Consider the following 26,465-nt stretch of genomic DNA (forward strand, 5'->3'; position numbering starts at 1 on the left):
TTTTGAGTTTTTATTGGATTATGGTGCACAGTGTCCCAGATGTGATTGAAATAATGAGTACAGTCCTTAATGGAAAAGTTATATTTTACAAACAAATCTCTATTTTGTATGTAAATGGATTGTTATAGAAGGGTCCAGACAAATATTTTGTGATTTCCCCTTTTATAGAAATTGACCCCAAACAGCAAATCACTACCTCATCCTCGTTGTGTAGTATGTGGGTCCCAAAAAAGACATGAAAAAGGCACAAAAAAACAACATAATTTTAGAAACAGCAAAGCTCTCAGTATTGTGATGCAGGTCTTTAGCTGTTGTACACATGAAATTGTGTCATACTGAACTTTATACGCAACTTTATATTCCATTTTGTTGTGACTCCAGAGATACCCCTGTCCATTTTACAGGTAAATAAAGGAAACACAAAATAAAGAACACACTGAACTAAATGAGGGGTACAAAATACACTGCTCAAAAAAATAAAGGGAACACTTAAACAACACAGTGTAACTCCAAGTCAATCACACTTCTGCGAAATCAAACTGTCCACTTAGGAAGCAACACTGATTGACAATAAATGTCACATGCTGTTGTGCAAATGGAATAGACAACAGGTTGAAATTATAGGGAATTAGCAAGACACCCCCAATAAAGGAGTGGTTTTGCAGGTGGTGACCACAGACCACTTCTCAGTTCCTATGCTTCCTGGCTGATGTTTTGGTCACTTTTGAATGCTGGCGGTGCTTTCACTCTAGTGGTAGCATGAGACGGAGTCTACAACCCACACAAGTGGCACAGGTAGTGCAGCTCATCCAGGATGGAACATCAATGCGAGCTGTGGCAAGAAGGTTTGCTGTGTCTGTCAGCGTAGTGTCCAGAGCATGGAGGCGCTACAAGAAGACAGGCCAGTACATCAGAAGATGTGGAGGAGGCCGTAGGAGGGCAACAACCCAGCAGCAGGACCGCTACCTCCGCCTTTGTGCAAGGAGGAGCACTGCCAGAGCCCTGCAAAATGACCTCCAGCAGGCCACAAATGTGCATGTGTCTGCTCAAACGGTCAGAAACAGACTCCATGAGGGTGGTATGAGGGCCCGACGTCCACAGGTGGGTGCTTACAGCCCAACACCTTGCAGGACGTTTGGCATTTGCCAGAGAACACCAAGATTTGCAAATTCGCCACTTGCGCCGTGTGCTCTTCACAGATGAAAGCAGGTTCACACTGAGCATGTGACAGACGTGACAGAGTATGGAGACGCCGTGGAGAACGTTCTGCTGCCTGCAACATCCTCCACCATGACCGGTTTGGCAGTGGGTCAGTCATGGTGTGGGGTGGCATTTCTTTGGGGGGCCGCACAGCCCTCCATGTGCTCGCCAGAGGTAGCCTGACTGCCATTAGGTACAGAGATGAGATCCTCAGACCCCTTGTGAGATCATATGCTGGTTCGGTTGGCCCTGGGTTCCTCCTAATGCAAGACAATGCTAGACCTCATGTGGCTGGAGTGTGTCAGCAGTTCCTGCAAGAGGAAGGCATTGATGCTATGGACTGACCCGCCCGTTCCCCAGACCTGAATCCAATTGAGCACATCTGGGACATCATGTCTCGCTCCATCCACCACAGACTGTCCAGGAGTTGGCGGATGCTTTAGTCCAGGTCTGGGACGAGATCCCTCAGGAGACCATCCGCCACCTCATCAGGAGCATGCCCAGGCGTTGTAGGGAGGTCATACAGGCACGTGGAGGCCACACACACTACTGAGCCTCGTTTTGACTTGTTTTAAGGACATTACATCAAAGTTGGATCAGCCTGTAGTGTGGTTTTCCACTTTAATTTTGAGTGTGACTCCAAATTCAGACCTCCATGGGTTGATAAATTTGATTTCCATTGATAATTTTTGTGTGATTTTGTTGTCAGCACATTCAACTATGTAAAGAAAAAAGTATTTAATAATACTATTTCATTCATTCAGATCTAGGATCTGTTATTTTAGTGTTCCCTTTATTTTTTTGAGCAGTGTATATTGAAAGCATGGAGTGCTTCCACACAGGAAGTTCCAGTCACTTGTAGAATATATACCAAGGTGCACTGAAACTGTTCTGGCTGCTTGTGGTGTCTCAACGCTCTATAAGGTGTTGGTGTTTCCGTTATTTTGGCAGTTACATGTAGCAGCAAATGGGAAAATGGGACGGCTGGAAAAGGGAATAAATATAACATTGCGGATAAAGTTTGGAATGATACAATTTCATGTGTACAACATCTAGACCTGCATCACCAAACTGAGAGATTTGCCGTTTCTAAAATGACGTTTTGATGTGTTTTGTTCATGTTTTTTTCAGGGCCCCTAATACAACACAAAGAGGGTGAGGCAGTGCTGTTTGGGGTATGTTTCTCTAAAACATGTGAAATCTCAAGAAAGGTGTCTGGACCCTATTTACATTTAAAAAAAGAGAGGTTATATTTGGTTAAAAAAAAATTGGTTATAAAAATAAAACATTTCCTTTAATGTAAGGTAGCCTACTGTACAACAAGAGTCTCGAAGAATTTTTAAATACATGCGCATAAGACTACGTCATTCGAAGAGCGACCTAAACTGAACGCATGAGCATATGACGGCGCCAGTCCTTTGACCCCATTTTGGACATCGCAGGACTGTTTTATACAGCTACTTGCTAATGTTGATCAATTAGCTATTGCTTTAATTTGTTGACCGGCCAGAGACACTATCATTGCTGGCTAGCTTCCAGACTCATCTGCCTAGGGGGTCTTATTTCCTTAGCTGGATCTTGACATTGTTCAAGTTGTGGTTGCTAACTAGCTAGCAGCAGGGCCCATTTTCGATGCAGATTGTTTGTTTCGGGAAACTTGCATTTTCTCGTTGACTCAATTACCACAGATACAATTGATTATTCGCCGAGCCTAGGTACTGAGTTGATTGTCCATAGTGTCCTTCGGACAAATGGATGGCGAAGAGGACGAATTCTTCTCCGGGAACCACTCTGGTAAGACCTACTTTGATCCCGGCTCGGCGCTGATTACTGTAGCTTGCTAACTTTAGCCTAAGGAAGTACATTATAATATCATTTTAAACATTTAAAATACATTTTACAGAAGGTTTCACGATACATTAAGTGTGTGCCCTCTGGCCACTCTGGTGGTATGTCTTGTGGGGTATACATGGGTGTCAGAGCTGTGTGTTAGTAGTTTAAACAGACAGCTCGGTGCATTCCGCTTGTCAACACTTCTTACAAAAACAAGTAGTGATGAAGTAAATCTTTCCTCTACTTTGAGCCATGAGAGATTGACATGCGTATTATTAATGTTAGCTCTCCGTGTACATTTAAGGGTCAGCTGTAATTTTCCCAAGTCCCTATATGGCACCTGACCACACAACTGGGCAGTAGTCCAGCTGTGACAAAACGAGGGTTACTGTTGCATCATTGTTATTGTGTGCACGGTCCTCATGCCCGTTGTATATGATACAAATATTTATAAACATTAATTCTGGAATGCCAAAAAAAGTGTTGGTTATGTCCTGGTACTGTAGATGGTGGTGGCACCCCGGTACAGGACGAACATGCTCCTGGTTCAGATGGGGAAGAGGAGATGAGGAATGAGCCACGCCACTCTGAGGTAAGGGGATAGTTATCTAAGCAAGACGTTAAGATAACCAGTATGGTGGTCAAGCCCTCTTGATTTCCAGACCATTTTGCACATACCGATTTAACATTTAAAAATAAATATACAGTACCAGTCAAAAGTTGACTATTTTCTACATTGTAGAATAATAGTGAAGACATCAAAACTATGAAATAACACATATGGAATCATGTAGTAACCAAAAAAGTGTTAAACAAATATTTGAGATGCTTCAAAGGAGTCACCCTTGATGACAGCTTTGCACACTCTTGGCATTCTCTTAACCAGCTTCACCTGGAATGCTTTTCCAACAGTCTTGAAGGAGTTTCCACATATGCTGATTACTTGTTGGCTGCTTTTCCTTCACTCTGCGGTCTAACTCATCCCAAACCATCTCAATTGGGTTGAGGTCATGTGATTTTGGATGCCAAGTCATCTGATGCTGCATTCCATTAGTCTTCTTCTTGGTCAAATAGCCCTTACACAGCCTGGAGGTGTGTTTCAAAATCAAATCAAATTGTATTGGTCACATACACATGGTTAGCAGATGTTATTGAGTTTAGCAAAAAGCTTGTGCTTCTAAGTTCTGACAGTGCAGCAATATCTAACATGTAATCTAACAATTCCACAACTACCTAATACACACATCTAAGTAAAGGAATGGATTAAGAATATGTACATATAAATATATGGATGAGCAATGACCGAGCTGCATAGGCAAGATGCAATGGATCGTATAAAATACAGTATATCCATATGAGATGAGTAATGCAAGATGTGTAAACATTATTAAAGTGACTAGTGATCCATTTGTTGAAGTGGCCAATGATTTCGAGTCTGTATGTAGGCAGCAGCCAATGATGGCTGTTTAACAGTCTAATGGCCTTGAGATAGGTGTTTTTCAGTCTCGGGCCCAGCTTTGATGCACAGCCTTCTGGGTGGTAGCGGGGTGAAGAGGCAGTGGCTCGGGTGGTTGTTGTCCTTGAAGATCTTTTTGGCCTTCCTGTGACATCGGATGCTGTAGGTGTCCTGGTGGGCAGGTAGTTTGCTCCCGGTGAAGCGTTGTACAGACCGCACCACCCTCTGGCGAGCCTTGCGGTTGTGGATGGTGCAGTTGCTGTACCAGGCGGTAGAAAAAAGTTTGATGGTTTTAGGTGACAAGCCAAATTTCTATAGCCTTCTGAGGTTGAAGAGGCGCTGTTGCGCCTTGACCACACTGTCTCTGTGGGTGGACCATTTCAGTTTGTCCATGATGTGTACGCCGAGGAACTAAACTTTCCACCTTCTCCACGGCTGTCCCGTTGATGTGGATAGGGGGGTGCTCCCTTTGCTGTTACCCGAAGTCCATGATCATCTCCTTTGTTTTTGTTAACATTGAGTTTGAGGTTGTTTTGCTGACACCACACTCCAATTGCCCTCACCTCCTCCCTGTAGGCTGTCACGTCATTGTTGGTAATCAAGCCTACTACTGTTGTGTCGTCTGTTGGAGGAGTGCATGGCCCCAGTGTTGAGGATCAACAAAGTGGAGATGTTGTTTCCTACCTTCAACGCCTGGGGGCAGCCCGTCAGGAAGTCCAGGACCTGTTGAAAAACAAACGACAGTCCCACTAAGCGCAAACCAGATGGGATGGCGTATCTCTGTGGTAGCCATGCTGGTTAAGTGTGCCTTGAATTCAAAATAAATCACTGACCGTGTCACCAGCAAAGCACCCCACACCACCTCCTCCATGCTTCACGGTAGAAACCACACATGTGTACATCATCCGTTCACCTACTCTGCATCTAACAAATACACGACGGTTGGAACCAAACATCTCAATATTTGTAGCTAGTCACACCTGTTAATTAAAATGCATTCCATGTGACAACTTCATGAAGCTGGTTGTGGGAATGTGCAAAGTTGTCATTAAGGCAAAGGGTGGCTACTTGTAGTACACAAATAGTGTGAGATTCTTCATGATTCCATGTGTGTTATTTCATAGTTTTGAAGTCTTCACTATTATTCTACAATGTAGAAAATAGTAAAAATAAAGAAAAACCTTTGAATGAGTAGGTGTGTCCAAACCATTGACTGGTACTGTAATATCCCATGGTTCTATGCTGACTGTTTTTGGAAGGAAAAATGTAGGCTCACACAGAAATTTAGGAGCACAATGAAAAATGAGGTAATAATTGACACAAAATAATAATAATTTTTCTAGGGCCACTAAATAAAAATGTCAGGTCGAACAGCAAAATATTTAGGGACATATGTAAGTAAAAGGGTCACACTAGATCCTTGTATCCATTCCTAACTGTAGAATTATAAAGCATTTTATATTTCTGTTTTTTTTATTCAGGATGAGAATAATGATGGTGAGGGAGCTGCTCAGGCCATGGAGACAAACGGCGTGGCCAGCGGGTCAGACAACAAGTGCCCCGAACGGGCGGACAGGGACTCTGAAGGGGAGGCCCCTGGGCCTGCAGACAGCGATAACAAGGAGGAGTCCCCGCCCAAACGGGGAGGCAGCACCTCCGACATAGAGGAGTCCCCGCCCAAACGGGGAGGCAGCACCTCCGACATGGAGGAGTCCCCGCCCAAACGGGGAGGCAGCACCTCCGACATGGAGGAGTCCCCGCCCAAACGGGAGGCAGCACCTCCGACATAGAGGAGTCCCCGCCCAAACGGGAGGCAGCACCTCCGACATAGAGGAGTCCCCGCCCAAACGGGGAGGCAGCACCTCCGACATAGAGGAGTCCCCGCCCAAACGGGGAGGCAGCACCTCCGACATAGAGGAGTCCCCGCCCAAACGGGGAGGCAGCACCTCCGACATAGAGGAGTCCCCGCCCAAACGGGGAGGCAGCACCTCCGACATAGAGGAGTCCCCGCCCAAACGGGGAGGCAGCACCTCCGACATAGAGGAGTCCCCGCCCAAACGCGGAGGCAGCACCTCCGACATAGAGGAGTCCCCGCCCAAACGCGGAGGCAGCACCTCCGACATAGAGGAGTCCCCGCCCAAACGCGGAGGCAGCACCTCCGACATGGAGGAGTCCCGGCCCAAACGCGGAGGCAGCACCCCCGACATGGAGGAGTCCCGGCCCAAACGCGGAGGCAGCACCCCCGACATGGAGGAGTCCCGGCCCAAACGCGGAGGCAGCACCTCCGACATGGAGGAGAAAGAAACCAAACGGGATGCAGCCGGGAGCGACTCTGAGAACGAGAATCGGCCCCCAGCCCGGAGCAGACACTCGTCTGCACACAGTGACTCTGAGATTGAGGCGTCCAAACACAAAGCGCAGATAGAGTCTGATGGAGAGGAGGGCGGCAAGAATAAAGGGAAGTGGAAGGCTGTAATGCACTCCGACAGTGAGGATGAGGTGGAGGCTCGGCCAGCGAGAGCAGCTGCAGGCAGTGACCAGGAGAAGGAGAGTCCCGCAAAACTGGTGGGGGAAGTTAGTGAGGATGACGACGAGATGCCAAGTAGGTGCAATTTACATCAGAGTTGACTCTTGATAAGTGCACAATCTACTGATCCCTATTCAAATATATTTTCTATTCACTTGCTCTAGATATCGACATGCTCTGGTTTAGTACACGCATTCATACTACAACAGTTCCATGTTATTGTTTAAACCAGGGTTCCCAAACTTTTTATAGTCCTGTACCCCTTCAAACATTCAACCTCCAGCTGCGTACCAGGGTCAGTGCACTCTCAAATGTTGTTTTTTGCCATCATTGTAAGCCTGCCAAACACAGTATACGATACATTTATTAAACATAAGAATGAGTGTGAGTTTTTGTCACAACGCGGCTTGTGGGAAGTGACAAAGAGCTCTTATAGGACCAGGGCACAAATAATAATATAATAATCAATAATTTTGCTCTTTATTTAGCCATCTTACATATAAAACCTTATTTGTTTGATTTTTTTTTTTAAATAACCACTGGTAAATGAGAAGGGAGTGCATCCTTGACTGGATGCACATAACTCTGCAATGTCGGGTTGTATTGGAGAGTCTCAGTCTAAAATCATTTTCCACACACAGTCTGACTGTATTTAGTTCTCATGCTAGTGAAGGCTGAGAATCCACTCTCCCATAGGTATGTGGTTGCAAAGGCCATCAGTGTTTTAACAGCACGATTTGCCAAGGCAGGATACTCTGAGCGCAGCCCTATCCAGAAATCTGGCAGTGGCTTCTGATTTAAATTCAATTTTCACAAAACCGCTTGTTGCAATTTCGATGAGGCTCTCTTGTTCAAATATCAGTAAGTGGACTGGAGGCAGGGCAAGAAAGGGATAACGAATCCAGTTGTATTTGTTGTCCGTTTCGGGAGAGTGAAATCAAATAAAATTGTATTAGTCACACGCGCCGAATCCAACAGGTGTAGACCTTACAGTGAAATGCTTACTTACGAGCCCTTAACCAACAATGCAGTTTCAAAACAATACAGATAAGAGATAAAAGTAACAGCAGTGAAATAACAATAGTGAGACTTTATACAAGTGGGTACCGATACAGAGTCAATGTGCGGGGGAACCGGTTAGTTGAGGGAATATGTACATGTAGGTCGTGTAATTAAAGTGACTATGCATAGATGACAACAGTGAGTAGCAGTGGTGTAAAGAGGGGGACACTGCAAATAGTCTGGGTAACCATTTGACTAGAGTTTTAGGAGTCTTATGGCTTGAGGGTAGAAACTGTTTAGAATCCTCTTGTACCTAGACTTTGCGTTCTGGTACTGCTTGCCGTGCGGTAGCAGAGAGAACAGTCTATGACTAGGGTGGCTGGAGTCTTTGAAAAATTGTAGGACTTTTCTCTGACACCACCTGGTCTATAGAGGTCCTGGATGGCAGGAAGCTTTGCCCCAGTGATTTCCTGGACCTTTCGCACTACCCTCTGTAGTTGCTTGCGGTCGGAGTCAGAGCAGTTGCCGTACCGGGCAGTGATACAACCAGTCAGGATGCTCTCGATGGTGCAGCTGGAGAACCTTTTGAGGATCTGAGGACCCATGCCAAATCTTTTTCAGTTACCTGAGGGGGAATAGGCTTTGTCGTGCCCTCTTCACGATAACCTTGGTGTGTTTGGACCATGTTAGTTTGTTGGTGATGTGGACACCAAGGAACTTGAAGCTCTCAGCTTGCTCCACTACAGCCCCGTCGATGAGAATTGGGGCTTGCTCGGTCCTCCTGTTCCTGTAGTCCACAATCATCTCCTTTGTCTTGATCACATTGAGAGGTTGTTGTCCTGGCACCACACGGCCAGGTCTCTGACTACCTCCCTATAGGCTGTCTCGTCGTTGTCGGTGTTCAGGCCTACCACTGTTGTCATCTGCAAATGTAATGATGGTGTTGGAGTCGTGCCTGGGTGTGCAGTCATGAGTGAATGGGGAGTACAGGAGGGGACTGAGCACGCATCCCTGAGGGGCCCCTGTGTTGAGGATCAACGTGGCAGATGTGTGGGTTGGCCCGCCAGGAAGTCCAAGATCCAGTTGTAGAGGGAGGTGTTTAGTCCCAGGGACCTTAGCTTATTGATGAGCTTTGGTATTATGGTATTGAACGCTGAGCTGTAATCAATGAATAGTATTCTCACATAGGTGTTCCTTTTGTCCAGGTGAGAAATGGCAATGTGGAGTGCAATGGAGATTGCATCATCTGTGGATCTGTTGTGGTGGTATGCAAATTGGAGTGGGTCTAGAGTTTCTGGGATGATGGTGTTGATGTGAGTCATGACCAGCCTTTCAAGGCACTTCATGGCTACAGACGTGAGTGCTACGGGTCGGTAGTTGTTTAGGCAGGTTACTTTAGTGTTCTTGAGCACAGGGACTATGGTGGTCTGCTTAAAACATGTTGGTATTACAGACTCGGACAGGCAGTGGTTGAAAATGTCAGTGAAGGCACTGGCCAGTTGGTCAGCGCATACTCGCAGTATACGTCCTGGAAATCCGTCTGGCCCTGCGGCCTTGTGAATGTTGACCTGTTTGAAGGTCTTACTTGCATCGGCTGCGGTAAAGCGTGATCACACAGTCTTCCCGAACAGCTGGTGCTCTCATGTTTCAGTGTTATTTCCCTCGTAGCAAGCATAGAAGTAGTTTCGCTCGTCTGGTAGGCTCGTGTCACTGGGAAGCTCTCGGGTGGCGTTCCCTTTGTAGTCTGTAATGGTTCGCAAGACCTGCCACATCCGACGAGCGGCAAAGCCGCCGTAGTACGAGTCGATCTTAGCCCTGTATTGACGCATTGCCTGTTTGATGGTTCGTTGTAGGGCATAGCGGGATTTCTTATAAGCTTCCGGCTGGGTTAGACTCCCGCTCCTTGAAAGCGGCAGCTCTAGCCTTTAGCTCAGTGCGGATGCTGCCTGTAATCCATGGCTTCTGGTTGGGGTATGTACGTACAGTCACTGTGGGTACGACGTCATCAATGCACTTACTTATGAAGCCAATGACAGATGTGGTGTACTCTTCAATGCCAACGGAGGAATCCCGGAACATATTCCAGTCTGTGCTAGCAAAACAGTCCTGTAGCTTAGCATTTGTATTTCATATACCTTTGACTATTGGATGTTCTTATAGGCACTATAGTATTGCCAGTGTAACAGTATAGCTTCCGTCCCTCTCCTCGCCCCTACCTGGGCTCGAACCAGGAACACATCGACAACAGCCACACAGCGTTACCCATCGCTTCACAAATAAATTCATTAAAAATCCTACAATGTGATTTTCTGGATTCTTTTTCTCATTTTGTCTGTCATAGTTGAAGTGTACCGATGATGAAAATTACAGGCCTCTCATCTTTTTAAGTGGGAGAACTTGCACAATTGGTGGCTATCTAAATACTTTTTTGCCCCACTGTATGTTAATGTGATTTTGATGTCTATGTACTGTTACAGTGAAGAGGAAGAAAGCCATCCTGTCAGACAGTGAAGGTGAGGAGGAGAAGGCTGACGAACCAGGTAATATGACAGACCGGCAGCTGGGCATGTGCAGTTGGGTGGCTCTAGTCAAAAGTAATGTACTGTATGGGGAATAGGTTTCCATTTAAGAGGCACACCTTATCTTGAAGTCTGATGGTTAGCTAGTGTGTGGCGATTAAGGCTGAATCTTAAATTACCCTCTATTTCCTACATAGTGTACACTACACTGTAGTGTGTTAGGTGTGTGTTTTTTTTATTGACATGCTCTGTTGGCTGGGTCTCCCTTGTAAAAGTGGTCTTCTGACCTCAGTTGGACTTCATGGTTAAATCATGTAAAATAGTTTTTGTCAGAGCCGTGGGGCTGAGGATGATAATAATGGTGGTGACTCTTCCTCAGTGGTGAAGAAGAGCCGCGCCGTGTCTGACGATGACAACTCCGACAGTGACGCAGGCTCGGAGGCGCCCGACAAAACCATGGCCAAACTGCGGGAACTGGGATCAGAAAGCGAAGACGAGGATGATGGACAGAAGGTGGAAGGAGGGAAGAAGGACGAGAAAACACTGTTTGGTAGCGACAGCGATTCAGGCGACGAGGAAGAGTAAGTATTCCGATCCCCCTCTCCCCCACACACACTCCTTTTTAGTTTGAGTTATGATTTTCCTTACACAAATGACATTTTTGTTTACTTTCGTTTTTATCCGATTTGAGATTCTTTCTGTAATGAAAGTAGTAGTATTTCTATTGTGGAACTTGACATAAATCCAATCAAATGCTTTGTGAACACCGGGTGTAGACTAACAGTGAAATGGTTCCTTATGGGTCCCTTTCCAACAATAGAGTTAGAGATAGATTTATATTGAAATAGTGACAAAAGGAATAAATACTTAGTGAATAACAATGAGTAAAAATAAGTTACAATTGCCGGGTCAATGTGCTGTGGTATGAAGTAGCTATGTACAGTGCATTTGGAAAGTATTCAGACCCCTTGACATTTACATTACAGCCTTTTTCTAAAATAGATGATTTTTTTTTTTTACCAACAATGCCCCATAATGACAAAGCAAAAACAGTAAAAACATTTATTTTTATTTTTAAATAAATTAAACTGAAATATAACATTTACATAACTATTCAGACTCTTTACTCAGTACTTTGTTGAAGCACCTTTGGCAGCGATTACATCCTTGAGTCTTATTGGGTATGACGCTACAAGCTTGGCACAACTGTATTTGAGGAGTTTCTCCCATTCTTTTCTGCAGATCTTCTCAAGCTCTGTCAGTTTGGATGGGGAGGGTCACTGCACAGCTATTTTTAGGTCTCTCCAGAGATGTTCGAACAGGTTCAAGTCCTGGCTCAGGCTGGGCCACTCAAGGACTTTGAGACTTGTTCCCAAGCCACTCATGTGTAGTCTTGGCTGTGTGCTTAAGGTCGTTCTATTGGAAGGTGAACCTTGGCCTCAATCCTGACTAGTTCCCCCAGTCCCTGCCGCGATAAAACATCCCCACAGCATGATGCTGCCGCCACCGTGCTTCACCGTAGGGATAGTGCCAGGTTTCCTCCAGACGTGGCGCTTGGCATTCAGGCCAAAGAGTTCAATATTGGTTTCACCAGACCAGATAATCTTGTTTCTCATGGTCTGAGAGTCCTTTAGGTGCCTTTTGCCAAAAACTCCCAAGCAGGCTGTCATGTGCCTTTTACTGAGGAGTGGCTTCTGTCTGGCCACTCTACCATAAAAGCCTGATTGGTGGAGTGCTGCAGAGATGGTTGTCCTTCTGGGAGGTTCTCCCATCTCCGTAGAGCTGAAGCTCTGTCAGAGTGACTATCGGGTTCTTGGTCACCCCGCTGACCAAGGCCCTTCTCCCCGATTATTCCGTTTGGCCGAGCGGCCAGCTCTTGGAAGAGGCTTGGTGGTTCCAAACTTCCTCCATTTAAGAATGATGGAGGCCACTGTGTTCTTGGGGACCTTCAATGCTGCAGACATTTTTCGGTACCCTTCCTCAGATCTGTGACACAATCCTGTCTCGGAGCTCTACGGACAATTCCTTGGACCTCATGGCTTGATTTTTGCTCTAACATGCACTGTCAACTGTGGGACGTTATATAGACAGGTGGGCCTTTCCAAATCATGTCCAATAAATGTTATTTACCCCCGGTGGACACCAATCAAGTTGTAGAAACACCTCAAGGATGATCAATGGAAACAGGATGCACCTAAACTTAATTAAGATTAGTAAAGGTTCTGAATACTGTTTTTGCTTTGTCATTGTGGGGTATTGTGTGTAGAATGATGAGGAAAAAATGTATTTAGTCCATTTTAGAATGAGGCTGTAACGTAACAAAATGTGGAAAAGTGAAGGGGTCTGAATACTTTCCGTATGTACTGAAAGGATGTGTGTGTTGTAGTCAGTATGGTATGCTCTCTCTCGAATAGGAAAATGATTGCAGACATTTTTGGTGACTCTGGCGATGAAGAGGGGGAAGAGTTTACGGTGAGTTGTACAAATCAAATTTTATTCGACACATGCTTCATGAACAACAGTGAAATGCTTACTTATGGTATCTTCCCATCAATGCAGAGAGAAAGAAAATAGAGAAATAATAGCAAAGTCATGATATACACAGTGAGTAAAGATAACTTGGCTATATACATGGGGTACCAGTACCAAGTCCATGTGCAGGGGTATGAGGTAGATACAGTGCCTTCCAAAAGTAGTCAAACTCCTTGACATTTTGTTATTACAAAATGGGATTAAAATGGATAGATTTATTTATTTTGAATCTACACAAAATACTCTGACGAAGTGAAAGAAATTATATATTTTTAAAGAATATTGAGAAATAAAACACAAATATACAGTATCTCTTAGTCTCTTAGAGCTTTGCACACCTGGATTGTACAATATGCCTGTTTTGTTTTTTAAACTCTTATTGTTGATCATTGCTAGACAGCCATGTTCAAGTCTTGCCATATATTTTCAAACCAATTAAAGTCAAAACGGTAACTATACCACTAAGGAACATTTGTCATCTTGGTTAGAAACTCCAGTGTAAATTTGGCCTTGTGTTTTAGGTTATTGTCCTGCTGAAAGGTGAATTTGTCTCCCAGTGTCTGTTGGAAAGCAGACTGAACTATATATTTTTTGTAGGATTTTGCCTGTGCTTAGCTCTATAACGTTTATTTTCATCCCCCCTAAAAAACTCCCTAGTCCTTGCCGATGAAGAGCATACCCATAACATGATGCAGCCACCACCATGCTTGAAAGTATGTAGATTGGTACTCAGTGATGTTGTTAGATTTGCCCCAAACATAATGCTTTGTATTCAGGACAAAACATCTTTGTAGTGACTGGGTGTATTGATACACCATCCAAAGTATAATTTATAACTGACATGCACTGTCAACTGTGGGAATTTGTATATGGACAGGTGTGCCTTTCCAAATCCAATTCATAGAATTTACCACAGGTAGACACCAATCAAGTTGTAGAAACTTCTCAAGGATTATCAACGGAAACAGGGTGCACCTGAGTAAAAAGAGTCTGAATATTTATGTGAATAAGGTATTTCTGTTTTTAGTTAATAAATGGGCAAAAGTGTGTTTAAAAAAAAATGTTTTTGCTTCGTCATTATGGGGTATTGTGTGTAGATTGAGTTTTATTTTAATCCATTTTAGAATAAGGCTGTAAGGTAACATAGTGAAGTGGTCTGAATACTTTCTCGAATGCACAGTAAGTTTGGTTGAAGATTGGAGCAAGCCTTTAAAAACACTTAGAATTAATTTGTTGCGAAACCGCCCCCAAAGGTTTAGGGACTCTCGGGAATTGTCTAAACACCGAAACTATACCGCATCTGATTCAAGTTCCCTGCGGCTGACGTTGTTGTTTCTGCACCAATATAGGGTTTCAATCAGGAGGATCTGGAGGGGGATAAGAGCCAATCTCAGGCCTCTGCGAAGAAAGGAATGGCAGATGACTCTGACTCTGATGAGGGCGTGGACAGGGGTGGTGGCCAAGAGTGAGTATCTCATGTAATCTCAATGTTTTCAATCAGTCGATTTCCACTTGCCACTATACTTTCATTCTATAGTGGAGGCATGGCTGACTCTGTTTCTATTCAGCACCAGTTTCATGTCGGACTTCGACGTGATGCTGGCTCGTAAGAAGGCCCAGAGCGGGAAGCGCCGACGGAACCGCGACGGGGGAACATTCATCAGTGACGCTGATGACGTGGTCAGCGCTATGATCACCAAGATGACAGAAGCTGCAGAGGTGATGTTCTGGCCCCAAAATGTGTGTTCTGTCATAGGTCTTCACAATTCTGGTGTGGGTGTACCATTCTATGTGATTTTACAGGAGGACAGAACACTGAACGCTCAGAAGAAACCAGCGTTAAAAAAGCTGACCCTCCTCCCCACTGTAGTTATGCACCTAAAAAAGTGAGTCTATCCATGGCTCTCAATACTACTACAAGCCTAGTCTATAGACACTGAGTGTAGAAAACATTAGCAACACTGGCTCTTTCCATGACAGACTGACCAGGTGAAAGCTATGATCCTTTATCGATGTCACTTGTTAATTCCACCTCAATCTGTAGATCAGGGGTTCTTAAACTTTTTCAGCCTGGAACCCAAATGAGAAATTCTCATCATTTCCTGAGACCCAAGCTTAGGAACGTATTAAACTATACGTAAATATTGGTACATTTCATTGCCCTTATGCCTAAAACAAATCCAATGTAGCCAAAAACGAATAACAATTTAATTAAATAGCCATATCCAATAGCTTTTCATGTTTATTTTCCCCGCATTTAAAAACTCTTACATATCAGTCTGGGTTGGAACTGTTGCTGTTAAAATTCAATAAATAATTTTTATTCTGAACTGGAACAAACTGATTGATCACAGATGCATAACAGAACTGACACACAGGCTTTTTGATAGTGCAACTGTAAGTAAATGATCAAGCTTACTGTACATCTTACTGTAGAAATGATTGTTGAAAGAAAGTTTAGGTTGGAGCTGTTGCTGTTAAAATAGAAGTTGTCAGTTTTATTCTGAACTGGAACAAACTGATTGATCCAGGCTGTATCACATCCTGACGCGATTGGGAGTCCCACAGGCGGCACGCAATTATCCCAGCATTGACCAGGTTTGGCCGCCATAGGCCATCATTGTAAATAAGAAATAGTTCTTAACTGACTTGCCTAGTTAAATAAAGGTTCAATTTAAATAAATAAAATATTTTTAAAAACTATCACACGGATGTAGACCGGGAAACACACACACACACACACAGTCCTAATGAGAGGTGTGTGGCTGGTTGACGTTTTCAACAAGCAGGTCTATTCTGGGATCAGTTTTTGACAGTACAACACCGAGGTCATGCTCAGCATTGAGACTGTTTCTGTACGTGTTTTTTAAGTAATCCAGAGTTGAGACCCTGACTGACATGGGCATGTGGTGCCAAACTTGACCAGAACATGTACCGCTTTCTCAGGCAGGCAGGAGACAGCTTCTTGCTGCAGATGAGCAACCCAGAACTGTGTGTGCGCTTGTCTCAAAAAGTATCTGGCTTCAATCAGTTTATTCCAGTTCAGAATAAAAAATGATGACTTGTATTTTAACAGCAACAGTTCCAACCTAGACTAGTTTTCAACAATAATTTATACAGTAAAATGTACAGTAGGCCTGAATTTTTCATCCTTATCTGTACTGTTACTTAGGGTTGCACTTATCAGTAGCTAGTTAGCTTGCTTTGGCTAACGTTAGCTATTAGCTGTGTACAAGGCCAGGGGATTGTTTTAAAGAGAAACTCTCATATACTACTATGAGAGTTAGTATTCCCTTATTTCTGCTTATCACCTGTTTATAGAATGACAATGCCCTGCTAGCTGACTGACTTTTCCACTGTGGAAGCACTTTCCTGAAGCATTCTGCCCTGTTCTGTAATAATTCCCTGGGTACACCGTCACGCTGTGGATGTTTGGTCAGGACATGTCGTTATAGGAATTTGTTCATTTTGATTGACTAAGCGCTTCCCCGAACAAAAAACATTGAGGGAACTTCTCGTTATTTCTCGAAGTTTGTGTGAAAGAGGGAGAAACTCATCAGTGTATTGGCTTTTCATGACGATTGAGCTCACTCAGAACTTGTGGCTAGCATGACACTATTTGATGGCGAGTCTGTGGCTGACAGCGCGTCGTCTGCTGCTGAACGACAGCGCATCGTCTGCTGCTGAACCACAACGCTGCAGTGTGTGTTGCGGAGTGATCTTGAACAAAACTGCAGAAAAAAGACCAGGGCATCTCCCTATCGCGCAGCTGCCAAACTGAGCAGAGACCGCAGTTGCACTTGGCCAAATCAATTCCAATAATTCATTAAATAATTATACATTTACTCTGACACATCGCGACCCACCATTAACATACTTTAAGAAAGTCTGGTGTAGTTGAAGGGGAGGAGACAGGTTAAACAATGATTTTTAAGCCTCGAGACAATTGAGACATAGATTGTGTATATGCGCCAATCAGAGGTTGAATGGGAAGACAAAATATTAGTGCCTTTGAACGTGGTATGTTCCAGGCGCACCTGTTTGAGTGTGTCAAGAACTGCAATGCTGCTGTGTTTTCCATGCCCACAGTTTCCTGTTGATGTCAAGACTAGCCCACCACCCAAAGGACATCCAGCTTTAGATACCTTGTAGAGTCCATTCCCAGATGAATTGAGGCTGTTCTGAGGGGAAAGGGGGCGGTGCAACTCAATATTTGGAAGGTGTTCCTAATGTTTTGTACACTCTGTGTGTGTGTGTGTGTGTGTATTACAGGAGGTTCGTGGCACCTTTTAATTAGGGAGGATGGGCTCGTGGTAATGGCTGCAGCAGACTGAGTAGAATAAAATCAGTAAATCAGAAGCGTAGTTTGATGCCATTCCATTAGTTCCGTTCCGTTCCAGCCATTCCTATGAGCCGTCTCCCCCCTCAGCAACCTCCACTGGTGTGTACAGTACCAGTCAAAAGTTTGGACACACCTACTCATTCAAGGGTTTTTATTTTGTAGATTGTAGAATAATAATGAAGACATAAACTATGAAATAACACATATGGAATCATGTAGTAACCAAAAAAGTGTTTCAAAATCTAAATATATTTTGTTTTGTATTCTTCAAAGAAGCCACCCTTTGCCGTTGATGACAGCTTTGCACACTTGCTTTTCTCTCAACCAGCTTCATGAGGAATGCTTCAACAGTCTTGAAGGAGTTCCCTCATATGCTGAGCACTTTTTGGCTGCTTTTCTTTCACTCTGCGGTTCAACTCATCTCAAACCATCACAATAGGGTTGAGGTCGGGTGATTGTGGAGGCCAGGTGATCTGATGCAGCACTCATCACTCTCCTTGGTCAAATAGCCCTTACGCAGCCTGGAGGTGTGTTGGGTCATTGTCCTGTTGAGTCACTGACCATCACACCTCTTCCTCCATGCTTCATGGTGTGAACCACACGTACAGAGATAATCCGTTCACCTACTCTGCGTCTCACAAAGACACGGCGGTTGGAAGCAAAAATCTCAAATTTGGACTCATTTCCACCGGTCTAATGTCCATTGCTTGTGTTTCTTGACCCAAGCAAGTCTCTTCTTCTTATCGGTGTCCTTTAGTAGTGGTTTCTTTGCAACAATTCGACCATGTTAACTCTAATGAACTTATCCTCTAGAGTAGAGGTAAATCTGGGTCTTCCTTTCCTGTGGCAGTCCACATGAGACCCAGTTTCACCATAGCGCTTGGTTTTTAAAACTGTTCTTGCAGAAACTTTCAAAGTTCTTGACATTTTTTCAGATTGACTGACCATCATGTCTTTAAATAATGATGGACAGTCGTTTCTCTTTGCTTATTTGGACTGATCTTGCCATAATGTGGACTTGGTAAAACACCATCTTCTGTATACCACCCCTACCATGTCACAACACAACTGATTGGCTCAAATACATTTTGAAGTAAAGAAATTACACAAATGAACTTTTAACAAGGCACACCTGTTAATTGAAATCCATTCCAGGTGACTACCTCATGAAGCTGGTTGAGAGAATTCCAAGAGTGTGCAAAGCTGTCACCAAGGCAAACGGTGGCTACTTGAAGAATCTCAAATATAAAATATATTTTGATTCGTGTAACACTTTCTTACTACATGATTCCATATACCTGTTTAATAGTTTATGACTTCACTATTATTCTTCAATGTAGAAAATACAAAAAATAAAAGAACCCCTTTTGACTGGTGGTGTGTGTGTATACACATACAGTGCATTCGTAAAGTATTCAAACCCCTTGACTTTTTCCACATTTTGTTACGTTAGAGCCTTATTCTAAAACTTATTAAATTGTTTTCCCCCTCAAATCTACACACAATACCCCATGATGACAAAGCAAAAACAGGTTTTTAGAAATATTTTATAAAAAATATAAGTATTCAGACCCTTAACTCAGTACTTTGTTGAAGAACCTTTGGCAGCGATTACAGCCTCGAGTCTTCTTAGGTATAACATTACAAGCATGACACACCTGTAATTGGAGAGTTTCTCCCATTCTTCTCTGCAGATCTTCTCAAGCTCTGTCAGGTTGGATGGGGAGTGTCGCTGCACAGCTATTTTTAGTTCTCTCCAGAGATGTTCGATCAGGTTCAAGTCCTGCCTGGCTCGGCCACTCAAGGACATTCCGAGACTTGTCCCGAAGCCACTCCTGCATTGTCTTGGCTGTGTGCTTAGGGATGTTGTCCTGTAGGAAGGTAAACCTTTGCCCCAGTCTGAGATCTTGTGCGCTCCGGAGCAGGTTTTCATCAAAGACCTCTCTACTTTGCTCCGTTCATCCTTCCCTCCATCCTGACTAGTCTCCCAGTCCCTGCCGCTGATAAACATCCCCACAGCATGATGCTGCCACCTTTGCTTCATTGTCATTCAGGCCATAGAGTTAAATCTTGGCTTCATCAGACCAGATAATCTGGTTTCTAATGTTCTGAGAGTCTTTAGGTGCCTTTTGTCATACTCCAAGTGGGACATTTTTGTGTACCCTTCCTCCAATCTGTGCCTCGACACAATCTTGTCTCAGAGCTCAACTGACAATTCCTTCGACCTCATGGCTTGGTTTTGCTCTGACATGCACTGTCAACTGTGGGACCTTATACAGACAGGTGTGTCCCTTTCCAAATCATGTCCAATCAATTGAATTTATCACAGGTGGACTCCAAGTTGTGGAAACAGGATGCATCTGAGCTCAACTTCAAGTCTCATAGCAAATGGTTTGAATACTTATGTAAATAAGGTATTTATGTTTTTTATTTAATGTGCAAATATTTCTTAAAAAAAAAAAAATCATTTTTCCCTTGTAGATTGTTTAATACATTTTTGAATAATGCTGTAATGTAACTAAATGTGGAAAGTCAAGGGGTCTGAATACTTTCTGAAGGTAGTGTGTGTGTGTTTATATACACTACCGTTTCAAAAGTTTGGGGTCACTTAGAAATTTCCTTAAAAAAAAAAAATGTTTTGTCCATTAAAATAACATCAAATTGATCAGAAATAGTGTAGACATTGTTAATGTTGTGGCAGCTCCATTAAATAGTACCCGTGAAACACCAGTCTCAACTTCAACAGTGAAGAGGCGACTCCGGGATGCTGGCCTTCAACTGGCAGCTTCATTAAATAGTTTTCAGCTGTGCTAACATAATTGCAAAAGTGTTTTCTAATGATCAATTAGCCTTTTTAAAATGACACTTGGATAAGCTAACACAATGTGCCATTGGAACACAGGAGTGATGATTGCTGGTAATGGGCCTCTGTATGCCTTTGTAAATATTCCATAAAAAAATCTGCCGTTTCCAGCTACAGTAGTCATTTACAACATTAACTATGTCTACACTGTATTTCTGATCAAAAACAAGGACATTTCTAAGTGACCCCAAACCTTTGAACGGTTGTGTGTGTGTGGACAATTCTTGATACACAAAGGAAATTGTTCAGCGTGAAGACCCCAGCAGTGTTGCAGATCTTGACACTTAAACAGGTGCGCCTGCAACTTACTACCATACCCCGTTCAAAGGTACTTTAATCTTTTGTCTTGCCCATTCACCCTCTGAGTGGTATACATACGCAACCCATGTCTCAAGGCTTTAAATTTTTTATTTATTTAACCGGTCTTCCTCCCCTTCGTCTCTACTGATTTGAAGTGGATTTAACAAGAGATATCAATAAGGGATAATAGATTCACCTGGTCAGTCTGTCATGGAAAGAGCAGGTGTTCTTAATGTTTACTGTATACTTGGTGTGTGTATTTATAGTACCAGTCAAGTTTGGACACATCTACTCATTCCAGGGTTTTTCTTTATTTTTGCTCTTTTCTACATTGTAGAATAATATTGAAGACATCAACACTATGAAATAACATATGGAATCATGTAGTAACCAAAAAACTGTTGAACAAATCAAAATATATTTTATATTCGAGATTCTTCAAGTAGCCACACTTTGCCTTGATGACAGCATTTGGCATTCACTCAACCAGCTTCATGAAGTAGTCTCCTGGAATGCATTTCAATTAACAGGTGTGCCTAGTTAAAGTCAATTTGTGGAATGTTTTCCTTAATGAGTTTGAGCCAATCAGTTGTGCTGTGACAAGGTAGGGGTGGTATACAGGAGATAGCCCTATTTGGTAAAAGACCAAGTCCATATTATGGCAAGAACAGCTCAAATAAGCAAAGAGAAACGACAGTCCATCATTACTTTATGACATGAAGGTCAGTCAATCTGGAATATTTCAAGAACTTACCAAAACCATCAAGCACTACGATGAAACTGGCTCTCATGAGGACCGCCACAGGAAAGGAAGACCTAGAGATCAAATCAAAGTTTATTTGTCACGTGCGCTGAATACAACAGTGAAATGCTTACTTACAGGCTATAACCAATAGTGCAAAAAATGTATTAGGTGAACAATGTCAGAGGCCGCGCAATTGCCGTACCAGGCAGTGATGCAACCAGTCAGGATGCTCTCGATGTTGTTGGACCTTATGAGGATCTCAGGACCCATGCCAAATCTTTTTAGTTTCCTGAGGGGGAATAGACTTTGTTGTGCCCTCTTCATGACTATCTTGGTGTGTTTGGACCATTCTAGTTAGTTGTTGATGTGGACACCAAGGAACTTGAAGTTCTCAACCTACTCCACAACAGCCCGGTCGACGAGAATGGGGGGATGCTCGGTCCTCCTTTTCCTGTAGTCCACAATCATCTCCTTAGTCTTGGTTACGTTGAGGGATAGGTTGTTATTCTGGCACCACCCGGCCATGTCTCTGACCTCCTCCCTATTGGCTGTCTCGTCGTTGTCGGTGATCTGGCCATGCAGTCGTGGGTGAACAGGGAGTACAGGAGGGGACTGAGCACGCACCCCTGGGGGGCTCCAGTGTTGAGGATCAGCGTGGCAGATGTTGCTACCTACCCTCACCACCTGGGGGCGGCCTGTCAGGAAGTCCAGGATCCAGTTGCAGAGGGGGGTGTCTAGTCTCAGGATCCTTAGCTTAGTGATGAGCTTTGAGGGTACTAAGGGGTTGAACGCTGAGCTGTAGTCAATGAATAGCATTCTCACAAGTGTTCCTTTTGTCCAGGTGGGAAAGGGCAGTATGGAGTGCAATAGAGATTGCATCATCTGTGGATCTGTTTGGGTGGTATGCAAATTCGAGTGGGTCCTAGGGTTTCTGGGATAATGGTGTTGGTGTGAGCCATGACCAACCTTTCAAAGCACTTCATGGCCACAGACATGAGTGCTACGGGTCTGTAGTCATTTAGGCAGGTTGCCTTTTTGTTCTTGGGCACAGGGACTATGGTGGTCTGCTTGAAACATGTTGGTATTACAGACTCAATCAGGGACATGTTGAAAATGTCAGTGGAGACACCTGCCAGTTGGTCAGCACATGCACGGAGCACACGTCCTGGTAATCCGTCTGGCCCCGCAGCCTTGTGTATGTTGACCTGTTTAAAGGTCTTACTCACGTTGGCTACGGAGATCGTGATCACACAGTCGTCTGGAACAGCTGATGCTCTCATGCATGCCTCAGTGTTGCTTGCCTTGAAGAGAGCATAGAAGTGACTTTGGACAGTTAACTCTAATGAACTTATCTTCTGCAGCGGAGTTACCTCTGCTGCAGAAGATAAGTTCATTGGAGTTAACTGCACCTCAGAAATTGCAGCCCTAATAAATGCTTGAGTTCATCTAACACTCATATCTCAACATCAACCAGAGGTGGCTGTGTGAATCTGGCCTTCATGGTCAAATTGCTGCAAAGAAACCATTACTAAAGGACAACAATGATAATAAGAAGAGACTTGCCTGAACAAAGTAACATGTGCAATGGACATTAGACCGGTGGAAATCTGTCCTTCTGGTCTGATGTGTCTAAAATTGAGATTTCTGGTTATAACCGCTGTGTCTTTGTGAGACGCAGAGTAGGTGAATGGATGATCTCTGCATGTCTGGTTCTCTCTGGGAAGCATGGAGATGGTGTGGGGGTGCTTTGCTGGTGACACTGTCTGTGATTGATTTAGTATTCAAGGCACACTTATTCAGCATGGCTACCACAGCGATACGCCATTTCGTCTGGTTTGCGCTTCGTTGGGACTATCATTTCCTTTTCAACAGGACAATGACCCAACACATCTCCAGGCTGTGTGAGGGCTATTTGACCAAGAAGAGTGATTGTAGTGCTGCATCAGATGACCTGGCCTACACAATCATCTGACCTCAACCCAACTTGGGATGAGTTGGACTGCAGAGTGAATGAATAGCATCCAATAAGTGCTCAGCAAATGTGGGAACTCATTCAAGACTGTTGGAAAAGCATTACAGGTGAAGCTGGTTGAGAGAATGCCAAGAGTGTGCAAAGCCTTTATCAAGGCAAAGGGTGGCTACTTAGAAGAATCTAAAATATAAATGTTTTCTTTAACACTTTTTTTTGGTTACTACATGATTCTATATGTGTTGTTTCGTAGTTTTGATGTCTTCACTATTATTCTACAATGTAGAAAATAGTTTAAAAAAAAAAAAAAAATCCCTTGAGTAGGTGTGTCCAAACTTTTGACTGGTACTGTGTGTGTATATGTGTTTGTATGAGTATAGGTGTACGTACAGTTGAAGTCGGAAGTTTACATACACCTTAGCCAATTACATTTAAACTCAGTTTTTCACAATTCCTGACATTTAATCCTAGTCAAAATTCCCTGTTTTAGGGCAATTAGGATCACCAATTTTATTTTAAAAATGTGAAATGTCAGAATAATAGTAGAGTGATTTATTTCAGCTTTTTTTCCTTGGCTGATTTCTTTTGATTTCCCCAATGATGTCAAGCAAAGAGGCACTGAGTTTGAAGGTATGCATTGAAATAGGTACACCTCGAATTGTGACGCAGTGAATTATAAGTGAAATAATCTGTCTGTAAACAATTGTTGGAAAAATTACTTGTCATGCACAAAGTAGATGTCCTAACCGACTAGCCAAAACTTTAGTTAACAAGAAATTTGTGGAGTGGTTGATAACGAGTTTTAATGACTCCAACCTTAGTGAATGTAAACTTCCGACTTCAACTGTATGTGTGTGTTTTATATATATAACTCTGACTGAATGATTTAGAGTTTAATTAAAAATGTTGTACCATTGAGTTTACATATAGCACTTAGGTGATTTGGTCTTTTGGATGCGTATATGGTCTGACGTGTGTGTGCGTTCAGGCAAGACCTTAAGGAGACGTTCATCGACAGCGGGGTGATGTCGGCTATCAAGGAGTGGATCGGCCCGTTGCCAGATAAGAGTCTTCCGGCCCTCAAAATCAGAGAGGATCTCCTCAAGATCCTCCAGGAAGTAAGTGCTAGGGATTCCATTTCCGCAACCCCCGCCCAGACATCACCATGGTTTTTAATCTTTATAAAGACCTGTGTTTTCAAATGGTTGTCCGTTCTCCCCCCCAGCTCCCCAGTGTGAGTCAGGAGACTCTCAAACACAGCGGGATAGGTCGAGCCGTCATGTTCCTATACAAACACCCCAAGGAGTCGCGCCCCAACAAGGACCTCGCTCTCAAACTCATCAGTAAGTCCCCTACATACCTATACTCAAAAACATATAAAATGTGCATTCAATAATGTGCGTTTGGCTGAAGTAATAGCTGACCAGGTATTGTCTGACTGAGTCAAGTAAAGAATGAATTAGGTCATTAAAGGGTTTTAAAAATCCTCTCATTTTCACTCAACTGTTTCATAGCGTTGTTTTTTCCCCAAGTTCCAGCAGCTTCTAGTTAGCATGTAGCAATGGGACACAGCCCCTCTGTAGAGATTTGTGTAGAGGTTTGTTTGTTTGACTGTTGGTGTTATTGCTCGAGTATTTGGTATTGCTACTTCCTGTGTCTGTACAGATGAATGGTCCAGGCCCATCTTTGGCCTGACATCTAACTACAAGGGCATGACGCGCGAGGAGAGACAACAGAGAGACCTCGACCAGCAAATGCCGCAAAAAAGACGCCTCAGGTAAATGTGCGCACACACACCCCGGGGTTTCCATTAGGACATTGTAGAGCTGGAAAACGTGACCAGAAAGATTTTTTTTTTGTTCTGAACCTACAGTGCCTCCGGAAAGTATTCAGACACCTTGACTTTTTCCACATTTTGTTACGTTACAGCCTTATTCTAAAATGGATTTAAAAAAGAAACAACCCTCAGCACCCCATAATGACAAAGCGAAAATAGTATTTTAAAGAAAATTTAGCAAATTTATTACAAACAAAAAAACGGATACCTTATTTAAATAAGTATTCAGACCTTTGATATGAAACTCGAAATTGAGGTCAGGTGCATCCTGTTTCCATTGGTCATCCTTGAAATATTTCAACAACTTGATTGAAGTCCACCTGTGGTAAATTAAGTTGATTGGACATTATTTGGAAAGGCACACACCTGTCTATATAAGGTCCCACAGTTGACAGTGCATGTCAGAGCAAAAACCAAGCCATGAGGTCCAAGTAATTGTTCCTAGAGCTCCGAGACAGGATTGTATCAAGGCACACATCTGGGGAAGGGTTCCAAAACATTTCTCCAGCATTGAAGGTCCCCAAGAACACAGTGGCCTCCATCATTCTTAAATGGAAGAAATTTGGAACCACCAAGACTCTTCTTCATACTGGCTGCCTGGCCAAACTGAGCAATCAGGGGAGACGGGAGGTGACCAAGAACTTGATGGTCACTCTGACAGAGCTCTAGAGTGCCTCTGTGTTTGCCAAAAGGCACCTAAAGACTCTGACCTTAAGAAACTAGATTCTCTGGTCTGACGAAACCAAGATTGAACTATTTCGCCTGAATGCCAAGCGTCTGGAGGAAACCTGGCACCATCCCTACGGTACAGCATGGTGGTAGCAGCATCATGCTGAGATGTTTTTTAGCAGCAGGGTCTCGGAGACTAGTCAGGATCGAGGAAAAGATGAACGGAGCAAAGTACATAAAGCTCCTTGATGAAAACCTGCTCCAGAGCGCTCAGGACCTCAAGCTGGGGTGAAAGTTCACCTTCCAACAGGACAACGACCCTAAGCTACACAGCCAAGACGACGCAGGAGTGTGGCCCAGCCAGAGCCCGTACTTGAACCCAATCGATCATCTCTGGAGAGACCTGAAAATAGCTGTGCAGCAAAGTTCCCCATCCAACTTGACGGAGCTTGAGAGGATCTGCGGAGAAGAATGTGAGAAATTCTCCAAATACAGATGTGCCAAGCTTATAGCATCATACTAAAGGCGGTAATCGCTTCCAGATGTGCTGGAACAAAGTACTGAGGGAAGGGTCTGAATACTTTTGTAAATGTGTATTTCAGTTTTTTATTTAAATACATTTGCCAACATTTCTAAACACCTGTTTTTGCTTTTTCATTGTGGGGTATTGT

General features: G+C 43.6%; 1 protein-coding gene across 1 annotated transcript in view; it reads left to right on the top strand.

Moving 5' to 3' along the window:
- Positions 1-2,583: 2,583 nt before the first annotated feature.
- The window catches only part of LOC115137178 (protein IWS1 homolog), a 29,494-nt gene continuing 5,612 nt past the window's right edge, over positions 2,584-26,465 (top strand). Inside the window, exons 1-13 of the mRNA XM_029673309.2 lie at positions 2,584-2,994; positions 3,540-3,625; positions 5,971-6,242; positions 6,307-7,091; positions 10,496-10,558; positions 10,917-11,118; positions 12,952-13,009; positions 14,419-14,534; positions 14,638-14,788; positions 14,873-14,955; positions 24,277-24,406; positions 24,514-24,631; positions 24,954-25,065. Of these exons, the coding sequence (XP_029529169.2) occupies positions 2,952-2,994; positions 3,540-3,625; positions 5,971-6,242; positions 6,307-7,091; positions 10,496-10,558; positions 10,917-11,118; positions 12,952-13,009; positions 14,419-14,534; positions 14,638-14,788; positions 14,873-14,955; positions 24,277-24,406; positions 24,514-24,631; positions 24,954-25,065 (2,219 nt within the window). The 5' untranslated portion in view covers positions 2,584-2,951. The remainder of the gene's footprint in view (positions 2,995-3,539; positions 3,626-5,970; positions 6,243-6,306; positions 7,092-10,495; positions 10,559-10,916; positions 11,119-12,951; positions 13,010-14,418; positions 14,535-14,637; positions 14,789-14,872; positions 14,956-24,276; positions 24,407-24,513; positions 24,632-24,953; positions 25,066-26,465) is intronic.

The sequence above is a fragment of the Oncorhynchus nerka genome, linkage group LG11, assembly GCF_034236695.1.
Source record: "Oncorhynchus nerka isolate Pitt River linkage group LG11, Oner_Uvic_2.0, whole genome shotgun sequence".
NCBI lineage: Eukaryota > Metazoa > Chordata > Actinopteri > Salmoniformes > Salmonidae > Oncorhynchus > Oncorhynchus nerka.